This window comes from Phocoena phocoena, chromosome 3, assembly GCF_963924675.1.
Source record: "Phocoena phocoena chromosome 3, mPhoPho1.1, whole genome shotgun sequence".
Classification (NCBI taxonomy): Eukaryota; Metazoa; Chordata; class Mammalia; order Artiodactyla; family Phocoenidae; genus Phocoena; species Phocoena phocoena.
This window is the reverse complement of record NC_089221.1, coordinates 130305882-130325028: the sequence shown is the minus strand read 5'-3', so window position 1 is coordinate 130325028 and position 19147 is coordinate 130305882. Positions and strand designations below refer to the sequence as shown.

The 19147-nt window shown below is 42.8% G+C and overlaps 1 protein-coding gene across 4 annotated transcripts in view; it reads right to left on the bottom strand.

The window, feature by feature from the left end:
* The window catches only part of GRIA1 (glutamate ionotropic receptor AMPA type subunit 1), a 304809-nt gene that overhangs the window by 120223 nt on the left and 165439 nt on the right, over window positions 1–19147 (bottom strand). For all 4 annotated transcript variants that reach the window (XM_065873661.1, XM_065873662.1, XM_065873663.1 and 1 more), the window contains 2 exons: window positions 18526–18710; window positions 13177–13230 (listed from right to left, as the gene is read on the bottom strand). In XM_065873661.1, coding sequence (XP_065729733.1) covers window positions 13177–13230; window positions 18526–18710 — 239 coding nt within the window. The remainder of the gene's footprint in view (window positions 1–13176; window positions 13231–18525; window positions 18711–19147) is intronic.

Sequence of the window (19147 nt, the reverse complement as noted above, 5' to 3'; positions counted from 1 at the left end):
CAGCTTTCTTTCTTAAAGCAACGTCTGTGGGAGAGCACAGTAGGTTTCTCTCCTTGACACCATGATGGTGGTTAGAGATTGGTTAGATGTTTCTCAAGCCTCCGATTTATACGAAGTCTGTTAGTGCCCACCTACCCCACGTTTATACCAGGAGTCGGCAAATTTTTCTTGATAAAGGGTCATACTGTGAATTTTTTAGGCTGGGGGGCCATGTGGTTTCTGTCGTAACTATTCAGTGTTGCTATTACGGCACGAGAGCCGTCCTAGACAGTAGAAAATGAATGAGCGTGGCTGTGTCCACTGAGACTTGAATTTCACATTATTTTCACATGTCATGAAGTATCACTTTTCATTTTTCTAATAATTAAAAAATGTAAAACCATTCTTAGCTCATGAGCCAAACAAAATCAGGTAGCAGTTGGATTTGACCCATGGGCCATAGTTTAGGTTTACGGACGCCTGAAGCAAAGATGCTGGCGATCAGGTCAAACCCGTCGTCGTCCAGAGAGGAGACTAGTGGCCTCGAGTTGTAGGCTGGCTAGAGGGGTAGCTGAGATTAGGATCTGTATTCCCTAGGTACTCATCGTAGAAGGCAATGCAATGCTGACCAGTCATTTAAATAGAATGACTGGGGGAAAAAGTGCTCAATTAATTAAACTGGTTAATATAGTCATTCCATCTCTCATATCTCAGTGATAATTTTCAAAGGATTAGAATGAAAAGCCTTTTCAAATAATTATAATATCCTAAAGAGATGTTTAACAGTATAATTACATTAGACATGCTTTCATGTTGCTGTAACGATTTAGAAAATGCTTTGAGGATCACGAGGAAGCTCTGAGTTATCATTATGACTATTAATTATCACGTGTGCCTGGAAACAAAAGAACCTGATTATGTGTGCTTACTGGTTATTTAACCCCTCTGAGTCTTAGCTCTCTGGTCTTCAAAATGCGGATATAATAGCACCTACATCATAGAACTGGAGCAAGATTTAAAAAAAAATACATAAAGCACTTAGAGCTGTGTCTGGCACATAGTAAGTGCTTAATGAATGTTATTATAATCATCAGTGATTATGAATGTTATTATTATTATCATCACATTCACCATCATCATTATCACTGGGTCAAAAGAGGTTAGGTGTTGTTACAACTGCTTTGAAACCAGGCACTGGGTCAGGCAAGACACCTGAGCCAACAGGAGGCAGGTGTATAGAAACGTGGCTTTCAAAGGATAAAAAGCTTTATCTTCAAAGCCAGATTTCCTTTTTCTCTGGGGTTCTTTCCAGGGGTCACATACAAGCTATTCAACCCTCACCGTCCTGCTTGGGCGGACACCGTTAAGGGGCCAAGGAGAAGGTTTTTTAACAAGACCTGGGATGCCTGAGAGAGCGCTCCCTCCATCTCCTCCCCTTGAGATCTAGAAGAGGTAAGATTAGAACAAATTGAAGAACTTGCACTTTATACTCTGAATGGCACAAGTTGAATGTGGCAAGTTTCCCCACATTGTCAGATAAATTCTTAGATGACAGCTCCGTAGAGAGGATAGTTATAGGGAAGTACAGTTTGAAAAGTCTGGTTCCATTAGAAATGCTTGAAAAAAGTGGGGATGTTCAACCTGAAAATAATGGAAGACTAAGAAGGGAAGTGAAGGATGTATTTGAATCCCAGAAGGGCTGTCGTGGGAAAGAGGTAGAAGATTTGTTCTCCAAGGTTCTGGAAGGCAGGCCAGCACCAACCAATGGACAGAAGTCATGGGATGCAGACTTTGGCTAAAATAATAGTGACAATAATAACCACCGTGCCTAGCGTGTATCAGACCTGTACTGTGTAGTAGTAGACACCGTGCTGAGAGCTTTATTTGTATGATCTCGTTTAATCCCGGTGACAGTCCTGTGAAGCAGGTACTTTTATCATTCCCACATTGCAAATTAGAAAACTGAGTCTTAAATGAATGGAGTAGCTTCTGCCTCACATCACATAGAAAGTGAGGGGCAGAGACCATAGTCATAGCAAGTGACGAGACTCTGGGCTTCTTTTCTAGCCATTGTACATTCTGCCCCCTCAATGTTAGTCCCATCAGTCTGATTCATTTATCTTCTGTCCTGCATCTTTATACTAAGAAGGAATTAGCAGGTTTCTAGGAGACTCAGGTGTTAGTCTTCAGCTCCTTTAATGGGTGCTGGTCATTGGGATGTGAACCACAAAGCTCTTTATTTCTCTCTCTTGGGGTCTTTCCCAGCTTTCTCTCTGACTGCAGCCTTGCTTCTCATCTCCTTTAGACCTAGAAGACCGTGTGACCCTAGAGAGCAGGAACCTCGGTCCCCACGGTATCCACAGCCCAGTACCTGGAGCAGGCTGACTGCTTAATTCACACCAAGGGGTGAAACATATACAACAAATGTCTTCACTCACCCTTTTCATGGTTTTCTTGTAAGTTTCCATCCTGTCACCTGTCAGTCTCTCTGCTTTCATCTTGTGGACCAAAGAGGTCTTGTTATTGACTGTTTCTGTGTGTGTAGTATATTCTGAACTGGGTCATAAGTAGTGTCAGGAAAATAATTTTAGGGACAACCGCATAAGTTCTGTCCTGTCTTTGAACTTCATGAGCTGTCTACCCTAGGGTAGTGTTCTCACCTTCTCCAGGCACTAGATTATTGATCTGCAAAATGAGGGCATTGGCTAGATCAATGATCTTTCAAACTGTTGTCCCAGGCTGTAGGCATTTCAGAGGCTACCAAGTTGAATTAGTGGGAGGGCAGAAGGATGAGATTCTGGATTCCCACCCTCCCTCTTCCACCAAAGCAGCTCTGCTTTTTATCTGTTTTACATACTGGGGTTCTCCCCAAGATTCCATTTGAAACTAGAGCTTTAAACGAAAAAGTTTGGAAACTTCTGAGCCAGTTGATTTCTCTCTTAAGGGCTTTTCCAGCTTTGATCTACAATTCTGTGATCACACAGGTGCGTGCGCATGAATATGGATGTACACGAATTCATGGAATATTCCTGGGGTGAGGACTTTGTTGTGTCCTCAAATAACCATGTCTCTGCATAAGGTCTTCAGATTTTCCTATTCTAGCCACTTTAACCGACCGAAACTTGAATGCGTCCTTATCCTATATAATCCCTCATAACATAGGCTTATCTGGTTCCTGCCAAGTCAATAAGACATTGCAGCTGTGCTTAAAGCAGCCAAAACACCATTCGATTTGGGAAAAAAACACTAGTGTTAACTCTTACCCAAGTACATTTGAAACCAGGGAGGCGGGTACCTGTACGCTTGGATATCAGCAAACACGCAAACAGACCTATCCCCCGAACACAAGTCCACTGCTGACAGATTATTTAAAAAGGTAGTTGGGATCTCACAAACCAAATTCTCTCAGTCTGTGGGTTTAGGATAAAATGCTGGCATTTTGTGGCAGAAGGTCAGGGGCCCCCAGATTGGGCTGTCAATGCATGAAGAAAGAAGAGTAGTATCTGGCCCGGGGTTGATTGGTCTTTCAGAACCTCCCTTCATCTTAACTCTGTTCTAATTGGCTGCAGTCATGGGTAACACCTGGCCACGGCCACTTCAGAACAAGAGCCAGAGGGTAGGGGTGGGGTGGGCTTTTATGGCTGGAGTTCCTGGCAGACGTGAAACCAGCAATACCTTCCTTTCACATGATGCAAACCTTCCTGTCCAGTGAGGCTCAGGCAAAGACTATAGCAAGCCCACCTTTGATGAAATGCCAGCTTAAACATTCTCAGGGGCTCCCATAGAGCAGGCACCCAATGAATGCTTGGTGAAGAATGAATGAAAGTCCAAACGTACGATAAATTTGAAACCTACTAGGAATGGGGAAAGGAATATTCTTGCTATTCATTCATTCATTCACTCATTCACCTGTGAGGGTCTAATATTGCCAAGTACATACTGGACAAAGGGATGCAGCAGAGAATAAGATAGGTTTGGTCCTTGTTTTCAAGTTACTTAAGGTTTAGTGAGAAAGGTCCATATTACCCACATAACTATAGAGCAAAGTAGGTAGAACCAAACCTGAATCTGGAACTCAGGGAAGGCTCCCAGTGGAAGCAAGGAAGCTGAAAGAAGAGGAGGCTTTGGCTGGGTGAAGAGTGCAGGGAAGAACTCTAACTGGAAAGCACACGTGCTCAGAGATTCTGAATCAGAGTGACAGAGGGTGGTGAACCAGAGGAAATGTGTGTACACATCTACCTGGATTCAAACCTCAGCTCTGCCACCACCTAGCTGTGTGACTGCAGGCAAGCTACTCAACCTTTCTGTGCCTTGGCATCCTTTACTGCAAAATAAGAATCATTATAGCATCTATCTCATAGGGATTAACTGCATTAATCGTTATCAAATTCTTAGGACAGTGCCTGGTACATGATAAGTACTCACCTAGAGTACTCTAGAGTCTGTTTGCTTTTCTGTCTTAAAAAAGGGACAAGTAAGGAAGTGAGGACTGAACCTTTCTAGTTACATATTACCCCAACCTCCTGCTTCTAAGCTGGTAGTGGCAAGGGGGTTCCATGCTCTGGAAGAGCAATTGCAGCTGCTGGCTTGCATATCTGAAATAACCCACTGACTGAGCATGGAAAGGGCCTTTCCAAATCAGCCAAGGTGTGCATGGCTGGCAAGAGCAAAGGATGCAAACACCCAGTGATTGAGATGAATGGAGTGGCTTCTCCCGTAGAATGAAGGGAGCCAGTGTGGCTTCGAAAATTTTGTTTTGGTACCTCTGGACCACAGAGAGAGGCAGGAAAACCAGAACTGTAAGTTGCACATCTGGAAAGGTCCTTTTGATCATTTAGTCCTTTTGAAAACCCTTGAACAAAGCTGGAACAAATTGAGACCCTCAAAAAAATAGAATTTTTTTTTTGCAAAGGATAATGAGTCAGTGGCAGAGTTGGGATGAGACCCCAGGCTTCTGCTGCGCTCAGTGTTGTAAAACTTGATATAAATTAACTCACTTTATCTTGTGAGGTATGCCTTAATATTCCCACCTACAGATGAGGAAACTGAGGTACAGAGAGGTGAGATGACTTGCCCAAGGTCACACGGCTAGTAGGTGACTGAGTGAAAATTCAAACCCAGGCAGTTTCAGAAGAAAAGGAGTTTATTTCTGAGCTTTCTCAGTTATAATACCAGGCCTGAGAGTCACCAAGGTTTCTTTGATTTGGGCAGTGTGACCCAATGGACAACAAACCTAATCTTTGGAATTAGAGAGATTTGAGTTCAAATTCCAGTTTTAGCCACATGACCTTGGAAAACTTTCTTCAGCAACTTAGACCTCCTTTTCCTCTCTCGTAAAATGAGAATATAATCTCACCTTTCTTGGACGGATGCAGAAACTCTCAGTTCTCTAGAATGGATTATTCTAGAGCATGGGATGTGACTGCAAAGAGTAACATATACTCAGCCTTGCCCTTGCCTGATGGGATGCTTGGACCACGTAGGAAGTGAGCATCCTTTGGGGTCTGGGACTTGATTTTCTACCCATCCATTTCCTCTTCCCTTCCAGAGGCTCTCTGCAGTGTAAGCTCTGGTGATCCTAAAGTAAGCCGTGTGTTCTCACTGCTACAGAAGAGTGAGGTGAAACCGAGGGAGAGAGGGAAGGCTGTGTGGGAGGGAGAAGAGGACACTGGGATGGACTCCATCAGTGAGGGGTGACTCTGAGAGGGGCAGGGGGAGTGGGGAGGGAGTGCTTCTCAACCTCTCTGTCTCCTATTTCTATATGTTTCTTTCTCTTACACACACACACACACACACACACACACAGAGGAAACTGAGAGGCAGCAGTGGGGTAAAAGAAGCCACAAAGAACAGAACAATTGCTCCAAATCCCAGCCCGGCTCTCCTGTTCAACTTCTGAGTGACTTCAAACAGGTTATGTCCCTTCTCTGGGTCTTAAGTGCCTCTTTTACAAAATGCAGGAGGGGTTGGGTGAGACGAGCTCCTGGGGACCCTTCAACTCTGGTTGTTTGGGATTCTTCAAGCCAGCGCAAAGGCACACTCTTCATAGGACTACTGGCTGCGTGGATGCACCGTCATGATCCTTCCCAGAAACCTGCAGCCTCCAGGGGCCTCTCGAGCCTCTGACCGCCAGGCTCTGGCAGTTGGGGTGGAAGTTTATGGGGCTTGCATCACTTTTTTCACACAAGATTTTTCTCTGGCATCCTTTTAAAAATTTATTTACATGTTCCAACTGAGCTGGAAGACAAAGCCAAGTTGCTTCCAGGACAAAAGTAAAACCGCATGCTTCTTAGTGCTTCTGGTATGAGCTCAGTGCGGTGGAAGGCACACAGACATGCTTGGTTCATGTCTGATGTTCATTTGGCTGGCTGGTAGAACCTGTCCTGTGGGAAGGCATGGGGAGGGGTGGGGACAGGGGGTCGTCCAGGCTGAAGGAGCAAACACCAAGAACAAGCAGGGTAGGCGGTTCCTAATACACTATTCCCTATCGCTAGGTATTATTCAAGCAGGAACCAGCTGGATGGGCTTCTGTTGGGGATGTTGTAGAGGAGATTCTTGCCTTTTATGGGAAGTGGACTAGATGCCCTCTGAGGCCCATCTCTACCTACTCATTTGCATATTCTTAGCTGTATTCATAGTCCCACGAGCCCTGATCTCTGCTTCTTTTAGCATAGACACAGGGAATTTGCCTTTAAGTGTATGTAATAAGTGGGTACCAACATTGTTTATTTCCTGAGAAGTCATTTCACTCACTCATTCATTCATTCAGTGACTTTTTAAAGAACACCGTTACATGCAAGTCACTTTGCCTGGTGAACTCGGAATTCATCAGTGAGAAAGGCAGACATATTCCTTCTTCCAGGAGCTTACAGACAAACAGGGAGGAAGGTATTACATAACTGGGTTTCAGTTGTGGATGAGATTGAGTTTGGCAGGGGGTTGAGGGACCTCAAGGATAGTATCTTGTCCCCAGGTATTTGGTGTTTTCTTTCCCCACTACTACTAATGATGAAGATGATGGTGATGACAATGATTATGATGGTGGACATTGTTAACGTTTACTGAGTGCTTATTTTGGGCCAAATATTACTATGAGCACTTAAAAAGTATTATTTCATTTAATTCACATGATAGCCCATGAGGAGGTAGATGATACCACATTCCTTTTTTTACAGATGAGGTAATGAAAACTCAGAGAAGGTAGGTCACTTCACTAATATCACACAGCTAATAAGTATAAAACCAGAATTCAAACTCAGGTCTGTCTGACCCAGAGCCACCCTTCCCAACTACTGCTCCAGCTCCCTAACTAGAGGAACCATACAGGAGCCAGACATGACCGTGGGTGGTATTGAGATGGCATGTGCAGAAGAAAGCGGCCGAGCTTGGCCTTACAGAAGGCAGAGACAGCTTTCTCACCACAGGGGAGCAAGGAGATGAAAGAGCAGTTTCTTCTCAAGACTGATACAGCAAAGCGGTCGCAGCATGGAGCTGGGGGCTTGGATGAGCCGCCACATGGACCAGAACTGCCAACTCTAACATTTCACAGGAGGTCATCTGCATCTACATGGTGGAAATGGCTGACCGCCCCGGTCCCCAAACCCCCCAGTAAGACCTGGGATGACCCGTCCTCTGTGTGTTTCCCTCAGCTACTTTGTGCACTAGAAATCACAGTTGTCCCTTGGTATCCATGGGGGATTGGTTAAGGAACCCCCGCAGATACCAAAATCTGCAGATTCTCAAGTCCCTTATATAAAATGGCATAATGGTATTTGCATATAACGTACTCTCATCCTCCCGTATACTGTAGGTCACCTCTAGATTACTTGTAATACCTGATAAAATGTAAATGCTGTGTCAATAGCTAGGAATACAATATAAATGCTATGTAAATAGTTGCCGCTGTGCGGCAAATTCAAGTTTTGCATTTTAGAACTTTCTGGATTTTTTCCAAATATTTTTGACCGGCAGTCGGTTGAATCCACGGACGTGGAACCCACAGACATGGAGAGCCAACTGTATAATTATAATGAAATTCTATCAGTGTACAGTGGAAAAGGTACCCAGTGGGAGTTTGAGAGCCTGAGTTTGAACTCCAGGTTTATTGCTGCAACTGTAGGCAAGATTTAAACTGAAGCCCTCTTATTGAGAGCCTATGTCCCCCTTGCACCCGTCCCCACCTCCCCCATGCTCAGCAGTCACATGGCACAGTATAAGAACATGGATTTTGGAGTTCTCTAGTCCTGGAGGGGAAGCCCAGCTCCATGACTTTATAAACTTTGTCACTGGAAAACTCACTAATCTTTCTGAACCTTAGTTTCTTCATCTGAAAAATGGGGATAATATTATCAACCTCCAGGACTATTATGAGGATTTAATAGGTAACTGTTTAAGTGTATATCATAGTGTCTGGAATGTAGTAGTCATTCAATGAATAATAGTAATCACCATTGTTATTATTGTTGTAGTTACTTATTAGGGGTTTAAGAAATTCTGGTTCAGTGGCTCAGGTTAGCCTGGTCATCCTATTCTTATGATCATATCACTTGGCTTTTGCCAGATTCCTGAGAGCCAGACTCCATTGAGGAGTGCTTGCCTTCCCCCTCTGCAGATCAGTCATGTAACATCTTGGATTCTCAGTTCTCATTTCTATAAAGTGGGGATGAGGAATTCTCCCTTGCTTATGTCATAGGAGTACTGCAAGGTTCAAAACCCAGTGGTGTGATTCATGCCAAAACATCACATGAGCTATATAATATATAACTTGGTGTAGAAATGAAAGGAGTTGCCGTTATTGTTACTGGTGCCCCAGGAGGCACCATATGGTCCACACAGAAAGACAACCAATATCTTCAGTCCTTCAGTGTTTCTCAAACTGGGGTCTGCTGGACCCTTTATAAATTCTCAGAGGTCTGCTTGTTCTCTACAAGAATTTTTAAATGTTGTGCTTTTTTATTTCAGTGAAAGTCAGATCATCAATATAAACAATCTGATCATTTGTCCCATGCTGTCAGTACTCCTGCTTGCAGTCTCAGTGGACTGAAGAATTTAACCATTGGCTCAGTGTTTCCTAAACTGTGCAGACGCATTGTAAAGGTCCACATATCTTCCTTTTGAGAAACACCACTTTGTTCTAAGATTTGCGGCTGATGCATCACAGAGATAAAGAGCTATAACTCTGGAGAGCTCTGGCTGGTAGCTGTCTGCTGTGATCACAGTCTCAGAGCAGGGAGTGAAAACCGAGTCAGTGCTGGGCTTGGAGGAGGACTGACAGCCAGACAAGAGAGCTTGGTTCATCAGGGGGCTCTAGGACCCAGGGGCTTCTTTAAGAAATAATGGTAGAGTTCACCAATTTCTGAAAGGCTCAAGTTCACTTTATGGACATACCAATGCTATGGAATTATAAATATACATCTATCCTACCATATATAAAATATGAATACGTATATCAGCATATATATGCACAGGCATATATATGCATGTATACATACGGACACAACATGTGAATATGTACAGATGGGTAGATTTAGTATATAAAGTTAGGATTCTTCACCTATGCAGAACACTTTAACTTTTTCAAGGCATGGTGGCATTCAGCAACATGTTTGGTTTCCCCAGTGACTCCATGAGCATATAGAATAGGAACTATTATTCCTGATGTGGAAACTGAGGGCTGGAAAATTGCCCAAGGTCACAAAGATACTAGCTGAGGATGGTATCTGGACAAAAAGCATGGCTTTTCTTTTCTGTTCTTTTCTTTATGACTCCCTGTTATAAAGCTCTCCTCTCTGACCCACAGTCTCCTTCCATCCTCTCTTCTAGCGGCCCTCCAAAGCCAGAAAAACATCCCTCCAAAGTGCTCTGTTACAAGAATGCTGTTGGCTTCTTTGAAGCTCCTGCATTCTGACAGGGACAGAAAGAACTGCAAAATAAAATGTAGCTCCCTCTTTTTGTTAAATCTTTCAAAAGCTTCCTTCCTTAGTTTCTAACTCTTATTACACCCTAATCACAAACACTCTGAAGGAGGGGGTCAGTTCCATGCAGCAGCAGGCTAATTATGTGGCGGAATTTCTAAAAATTGTCATCTTATCAATTGCTTTATTCCTCTGAAGGGGGAAGAAAGACATACAGCACATACTCGACTATGTTTCAGACTGAATTAATTAGTAATTTGAAGCCTAATTATCAACTAATCTATTGGAACATGCAAGTCTTTTGTATTTGGATGCTATATGCAGTTTGCATCCTATTAGTTGGCCGTTGTAAGGATTTGAGAGCTCATTAGGTCAGGGGAAAAAAAAAGAATGCAGATCAGAAGGAAACAGACACCCAAAGGGCTGACTTGGTGATGTTGTGACCGAGGGGTCACTTGGCAACAGATGGAGCCTGGCGATGTAATTACCTGAGGTCATTCGGTGGCTTTGAGGCCACTGATGTGTAATTTCTGTCTTACTCTGGAGAGGTGATTATGCATGCCCCCAACCTTGCTCTGTGTATTCTCAAGCAGCAGGGTGCCCACGTGGTCTGTGCTGAGAGATGTCCTGATGAAGTGGAAAAGGCATTGGGTGCTGCCCACTAACCCTGGTGCCAGGCCTCGCTCTATCACTGACTTGCTGTGCGACCCTGGCCAAGTCACACCATCTTGCTGGTTTGACTACAAGCAAATGTTTCCCTATAAGCAAATGCGACTTAGATACAGCTGACTTCCAAAATCCCTTCTAGGACTAAGGATCTGGGATTCAAGGGGTGTCAAGAGTTTTCTTCCTTATGAAGTCAAAAATTTCATCCTTGCAAATGGTTTTTTTTTTGTCTTTTAAGATTTTTTTTGATGTGGACTAGCGCAGGCTCAGCGGCCACGGCTCTCGGGCCCAGCCGCTCCGCGGCATGTGGGATCTTCCCGGACCGGGGCACGAATCCGCATCCCCTGCATCGGCAGGCGGACTCTCGACCACTGCGCCACCAGGGAAGCCCTAATGTGGACTATTTTTAAAGTCTTTATTGAATTTGTTACAATACTGCTTCTGTTTTATGTTTTGTTTTTTTGACCGTGAGGCATGTGGGATCTTAGCTTTACAACCAGGGATCAAACACGCACCCCCTGCATTGGAAGGCGAATTCTTAACCACGGGACCTCCAAGGGAAGTCCCTTCCAAATGGTTTTTGAGGGTGAAACTCTTGGTTCCCCAAATATCTTTGGACGGCCATTTGCCATTTAAAATGCAAATATCTCTGAGAAAGGTAGCATATATATTTATTAACAGCTGGGCCTAAATTAACCTATCGCAAGAAGTCCTCCTTATTTCCAGTCCTGACCCTGAAGTATTAGGACAGCCAAGGCAAGGAAGTTTTGAAGGGGAAAGAAGGTTAAGCCAGGGATCTGAGGCTGGAGATCCACCCAGAAAGAGAGACAGAGCTTAAGAATTAGGCAAGGTGTTTTAGATCCTGCCATTTTGACCTTTACATATACCCAGCCCCTGTGCCTTTGTTCTATTAGTGACCTTTGTTCCAAAAGCAAGTAGAAAATATCCATCTCTTGTTCAATTAATAATATTACTCACAGGAATAATCAACACAAAATAACATCTCTAAAACTGAGTGATATCATTTGTTGTAGACAAAAGGTAAAAATCACACCTTAAAGGAAACACCGAATCATAAAGACAGGCCAGGATAATAAGCTAACTTTGTAGAAAAAGCTATCATTAAGGAAATCTGACAATTGCTCAAACTGGCACATGGCAAAATTTTTTATTTATTAAAATTTGCTGGAAAATAAATAAAATAAAATTCAAAAAAAAATTTGCTGGGAGATGCAACCACTTTGGAAAACAGTTTGGACTACAGTTTTGACTGTTTTGAGTTTCTCAAAATATTAAACATAGAGTTGCCATGTATCCTAGTGATTTGACTCCTAGGTTTATGTTCAAGAGAAAAACTTGTAACAAATGTTCGTAGTAGCATTATTCATAATAGTCCAAAAGTGAGAACAACCCAAGTGTCCATCAACTGACGAATGGATAAACAAAATGGGGTACATCCATATAATGGAATGCTATTTGGCAATAAAAAGGAATGAAGTACTGATTCATGCTACAACATGGATGAACCTTGAAAACATTATGCTAAATGAAAGAAGCCAGTCACAAAGGACCACATATTCTGTGATTCCACTTATATGCAACATCCAGAATACGCAAATTCATAAGGATATAAAGTAGATTTTGCTGATTGCCTAAGGCTGGAGGAACTTGTGGGGCGATGGGGAATCACTGCTAATGGGTATGGGTTTCTTTTGGGGGGGTGATGAAAAAGTTTAAAAATGAGATTGTGGTGATGGTTTCACAATTCTGTGAATATATATAAAACCATTGAATTATATGCTTTAAGTGGATGAGCTGGATAGCATGTAATTAGCTCTTTAGAAAATAAGACAGGCAAAATAAAATTACATTTGGCTTTGGGAAAAAACTACTGGCAATATCAAACTTCATGATTAAAAAAGTAAGAGGAGCAAAACATGACACAGGAAAAACAGACTTGTGAAAAACGATGGTCACAAAAGAAAACTCATAATTGTGCATGTTGCTAGGTAAAATTTAACATGTACAAAAAATTATTTTATGAGTCAAGTCTTCATACCATGGAAGATGATGGCACCCAATAAAAATAACTGCAGCACATAAAAATGAAAATAAATTTTTTTTTAAAAGCTTGTCTATGCCACATAAAAAAGGGAATAAAAACTAAATTGACATAATATTGTTTATGCTGTAAAACTGTTTCTGGTTAAAGATCTGTCAGCGCTAGCACCATTATGATTTAAACATTTATATTTATAAACAGTAAAACTATCACTGGTGTCAAAATGGAGGGTCAAAACCAGTGGGGTCAAAACATTTTGTATCATTCAAAGATGTGGTGATTTTGTTCTTATTGCCAAGTGGCAGAGCTGATTAAAGCTGGAATTGTGATGACTGAGCAAGGCCTGCCCACCAGCAGGGTCTCTTCCGAGGAAGCTTAGAGGTTCACCTTGAGTGTGCTGTGGTTTGACAAGCAGGGATGTGAAGGGGAAAGGGCAAAGCTTGGAAGTGCCCCTCCCACCCATGCCGTTCCCTCCAGCCAGGGACCACAGAAGCAAGCTGGGCCCCAAACACAGAAAGACCCACCATTTGAGAGCCTGCAGTGTCCTCTACTCACCAGATTTGCAAGGATATAGTGGTAGCCAATGCCGTTCTTCTCCAGCTTTACAATCTACAAAACACAACGAGAGGGGATGCATTAATCATACTGACAATTAAAGCTACACCACCAATGACCAGCAATTAACACTGAGTACTGAAAATGTGCCCTGTTCTATCCTAAGTACCCAAACTACAATATCACAACCATCCAATGGTGGTGGCATTGCTGATATCCTTGTTTTACAGATGAGGAATTGAGACTTAGAGAAGTCAAATAAACTCTCTGAAGTTACGCAGCTATCAAGTGCAGATGTAAGACCTGACATCAGTTTTGCCTGATTCCAGGGGTAGAGTAGTGGTATCGTAACCCCAAGGTCCAGGCTAAAATGCTCACTTCTTTCCTTTTTCCATAAAGCCTTCCCATACATAGTGGGAATCTTATGTTGTATTGAATTCCTTGTCACTGTTACAACATCATCTGCTGCTTGGGTGGACAGATGGGGGGATGGGTGGAAGGATAGTCAAATGGGTAGGTGGATGATTCCACCCCAGTTCTTGAACTTCAAATCCTTGAATGGACCATATTCAGATACAGTTCCTTCCTTCCCTGAATTTTGTGCCTTCTTCCCTAAACCCGTTGGATACTCAGACATCAACGAGCCATTCAACTCAGAAGCTGGAAGAGAATGTCAGGATCATCTGGTCCGGCCCCTCACTCTACAGATGGGAAGTCCAGGCCAAGAGAGACGAAGTGATGTGCCAGCTCCCACAGCAGTATGGTAGCAGTGTCAGGACAGGGACCTGGCTATTGTGAGCCTTTCCATATGATGCCTGATTCAGAGCCAGGGTCCCCAAACACCCATCCATCTTCAATGTGCAGACCAACCCTAATCATTGCAGGCAAGAAAATATTTGTAGAAAGAACTACCCAGCGGTTTGCTTGGGCATCCAGACATTCCACCCAGCAAGGAACAGCTAAGACCGCAGTCCTTGGTTTAGTCCTAGCTGAGCCTGCAAGTTAACTTGATCTATTTCTTTATTATTATTATTTTTTAATCGTCAAATTGAGGTTAGTACACCCTGCTCAGTGCCTCTCTCCCCGCACTGTTGCAAGGACGCATAAAACACATGAGAAGCACTTGGGCTTCTTCTCTAACTGAATGAAATTTCAAGGTTATTAACACCCACATTCAGACATCTCTTTAATTGGATGTATGTGCATAGCGGCTCACATTTTTTTTTATGTAGGGAATAATTAAATGCAAGCACACACAATGAATGCTCTGAAACAGTGGTTAGCATGTGAAATTCCAGACTATGGAGTGCCAAGACTTTTGGGATGATAGTTTTATTAATAATTCTTCATTACTTTTTCATTTTCTTGTCAAATGATTTTTTGCTCTTTCAACAATGAGTTACCTTTATGAGAAACCTATTCAGCTTCTAAAAAGCACAAAATAGCAAATAGAAGATAGTTTGAAACCCAGTGCATCCAGGCAATGGATAAGAATAGTCCCTGCAGGATGAAAGTACAGGTTGAAACATAGGAAACAGCCAATAATTAATGACTTTTGACCAATAAAAATCAGTAATTTCATATGGTTTGACCTAACACAAACCGTCCAACCCATGTACTCACCTACCTACCTGATGGCCTAGCTTCCCTTTCACAAACATTTATTAAATGCTTACTATCTATCAAGCGCTGTGCTGGAGATATAGTGGAAAGTGAAACAAGCATGGTGCTTGCTGTCCTGGAGGTCACAGTTTACTGGGAGGAGACCCATACTTAAACAGATGAAGAGATACAGGTACACAGGGTTACAAACTGAGAAAGTTGTTATAAAGGTAATGTACACTTGGAGTCCACTGCCTCACTCACCCCATTTCTTCAAAGCTCATTTCCACTGGATTGCCTTAATTCACAATCTTTGTGTCTGGAATGCCCTTTCCCATTCTCTCTAACTATTCATAACCTTTATGGCTGACCTCTAATCCCAACTACTCTGTAAAGCCTTCTCTGTTTAATTAATTCACTCAACAAATATTTATTGAACATGGGCCACATGCCAAGCTCTACGCTATGTGCTAGGGACAAGCTATGAACAAATGAGGCAAGATCCCCAGGCCCTCACTGAGCTGAGTTGACACTTTAGCAGGGAGCCAGATGGTAAATATATAAACAGATAAATGAACAAGATTTCAGCAGGTGAAAAGCACTTTGAAGACAATACAACAGGGTAAGGTGATGGATGGCCTGGTCCTGGTGTCCCTCATCCATCTCTAACTCATTCTGAACTTAATGACTGTATTACATAATTAAGTGTCGTATATATTGATAAAGCATTATATTCTAATCACCCTGTTCCCTGCTCACAAACCTTCACTGGCTCTCCACTGTTTACAGAATAAACCCCAGACTCTTTGGGGTGGTTTCCAAACGTGGTCACAATCATGGGTTCATCTCCTTTTCATTGCCTTCCAGTAAACAATTGACATCCTCCACTTGGCCTCTTAAGCCCCTCTGTGAACCTTGGCCCCTACATGCCCTCTGGGCCTCCCTACATGCTCTTACCTCCAGCTTAAAGGCTCTTTTCCAGTCAAAGGCTACCTGTAGATATCTAGACCCATCTCACATTTGGGATCTTAGAGCATTCATTGATTCCCTATTCTTCGCATTCATTCAAAAACTATTTACTGAATACCTACTAGGTGCCAAGCACTGTTCAAGGCACTGTGGATGCAGCAGGGAAGAAAACAAAACAGAAATCCTAATAGAGCTTATATTCCAGTCGGGGCACTAGAGACTGAGACAAGCAGTTAATTCCCTATTTGGAATTCGGAATCATTGTCTTCCTCCTCAGGTTAGGCAGAACATTTGTGTTCGACTGAAAAGATCCCAATTACTGAATTGGGATAGTCTAGGATGATGCTAAGATGTCAGAATGCAAATCAGAAGATGTAACTTTTAGACTCACGGTCATTGTCACTAACTAGTTGTCTGAACTCAAGACAAATCATTCAACCAATATGACCGTCAGTCATCCCATCTGTAAAGTATGAATGCAAATGGTAGATCAGGTGATTTGTAAGATCCTTTCAGCATTTGGTCTTACTTTTCAGAATAGCAGAATCCAACGATTAAGAAAGTTAATACACTGCAATCTAAAGTATTCACGCAAACAAGTTCCTTCCTTCCCAAGCACAAGTTTGTCCTTCGACAGAGGGAGTAGCTATAGACAGCACATGTGCTGAAAGTTGCATTTTTAAAAGGTTGGACCCTGTAGCCCGACCAAGATAGTTTTGACTTCCTGCTTTCCTTCTATGTGAAATCCCAGGCAAGTGTAATGTCTTGTTTCTTCATTTATAGAATAGGGGGTCTAATAGAAGCTGTTTTTATAGAGATGATGTGAGGATTAAGTGGAATTATACATGGCAAGAGCTTGGCATAGTGTGTGGTATATGGTAAGCACTCAGAAAATAGTACCAACAGCTTTATCTTTACTATGGAATAATACAGCAGGAGTCATCAGTCTTTAAGAATACCAACTTATCATTCAACACTTTCTCTACCTCCTATCTCATCTAATCTTTTTATCAGCCTTGTAGAACAGGGGCCTTCATTCCTATTTTACAGATGAGTACACTTATGCCAAAGAGGGAGTGACTCAAGAAAGCAGTATCATACCCACAACAACTTGAATGAATCTCCGGGGAATTATGCCAAATGAAAAAACCCATACCCCAAACATTACATACTATGTAATCCCATTTATATCACACTCTTAAAATAAGAAAATCACAGAAATGGAGAACAGGTTAGAGAGTGCCTGAGGAAAGGGAAAAAGAGAGGGAGAGAGGGAAGCCAGATGAGGACAAAAGGGCAACACAGATGATCTTTATGGTGATGGAAACGTTCTGTACCTCGAAGGTATCAATGTCAATGTCAATTTCCTGCTTGTGATATTTCACTGTAGTTGCTATAGTTTTCTAAGATGTTACCATTGGGATAACTGGATATGTGGTACATGGGATCTCTCTGTATTATTTCTTACACACGCATTTGAATTTGTATCTCAAAATTAAAAGTTTAACTAAGAAAACAAAGCAAAACAAAAGAAAACCAGTACCAGTTGGCACTATGAATACCTAAAATAGGTAAATCCTTACATATATCACTTTCTGTGGGGCCGATCTATTCTAAGTGCTTTACACGTATACATAGATTCTTCTAACCCCCACAAGAGCTCTCTAAAGGTAGTTATTATCATCATTATTATTATTATGCCCATTTTACGGATCAGGAACCTGGCCCAAGCTCACAGAGCTAGCAAATATTAGAGCTGGGGATGTGAATCCCAGGCAGTCTAGCTCCAGGGTCTCTACTTTGAACCAGTACTCTATTCTGCTTTACTTAACTAGAATTCCAGTCCCATGACTCCAGCTCAAAAAACTCCCATCTCAATGGAAACAATTTTTGCTGGTTTCTCTCTCTGAGAGGGAAGCCATATCCACACTTGGTAAAGCAGAACACAGAGTTAACGCCTCAAAGGACCCCTGACTTTCAAAATCTCTCCTATTCAGTTCCCGAGGCCTCTGAGCAATTGCTGAGCCGGTGCTGAGATACCCTGTGGGAGCCCCAGGGGTCTTGAGGGCCATTAACAAGCTCTGTCATGTTGTCAAGTACTTAAACCTGCCATCTTTACTCGTATAGCACTGTTCAGAAACGATTGCAAAATCTACTTCCTTGCTAGCGCATCTGAATACACAAATGTAATTTAAAAAGACAAGTGCCCTATCCAATGACACACGCTTTACTTCTGAGAACTGGAGGAACCATGGCTTAGAGATGTCTGGCTAAAGACTGCTGAGATCCCAGTGCCCTTTCTTGGAGCGGACAATCAATTAGTTGCTCAGACACATGGATGTGTTCCAGGAAAGGGAGATGCCTCCTTGGACTCAAAACTGGTCAGTGGGCCAAATGGATGAGAAACCAAATGCTAGACCAGTGGGGAACAGAACTCAGAGCTAAGCCAGGAATCTGGCTCTACAGGTTGTGATAGCCGTTCACAAACTCTACAATGCAATGTATTTTGCTTTTTAACAAGAAAAGGAAGCACTGGAGGTAAGTTTTTGGTTAACTGATCCGAGAACCATTTGACGTCCTGCGTGAAGGCTCCCACTGTTTGCGCTATTTCGTAACATGGCAGAGTTAAACTGTATGAATTACGGAATGTGGGGAGGCAGGCCTCTGGTTTCGCCTAGTCAGGAGCGCTCTTTGTAACACCAAAGGCAAATGGCCGGCCCGCTCGCTCATGAGCTGTCTCCCACGCCCACCCTGAGGGCACTTTGCCGCACTCACTACCTGGCCCAGGATAGCACTGAGGCGCTCGGATTCACAGTCCACCACCACCAGCCTCTCCTTTTTCTTCTCCAGGTCCTGGAAGAGCATCCGGTATCCCTCCTCTGTGGTTGTCAAAATGTTGACGGCTGTCACCTGCCAGTTCTTCTCGGCCGCTGTGTCTAGGACTTTCTGCAGGACGGACAGACCTGGAGGTCGGGTGAGTAGGACAGAGAGGTGGCAGTCAGGATCCACAGGCATCACCCCACTTCCGCCAACCCCGCTCCTCCACTAAACTCAGCTCCAGCTTGCTCTTTGCAAGTCTGAGCTCACCGAGGTCAGGTTCTGCGTCTGTTTTGTGTTTCTGTTTGCAGAACATAGCACGCAATAGAGTCAGTGATTAAACATCGAATCTGAGGCTCAAGTCCTGATGCTACAATATACTAGTTAAATGATCTTGTACGGACTAATTCACCTGGCTACAATTTAGTGTCTTCAGTAGTAAAAAGGGTGATGTTAATAATGTCCACCTCGCACTGTCATCATGAGGATTGAATGAGAATGTCTCCAGCATGGCAGGGGTTTTATAGACATTGATTACTATTAGGTGTTTAGCAACTGCTGATTAAATGTGCTAATGTGATAT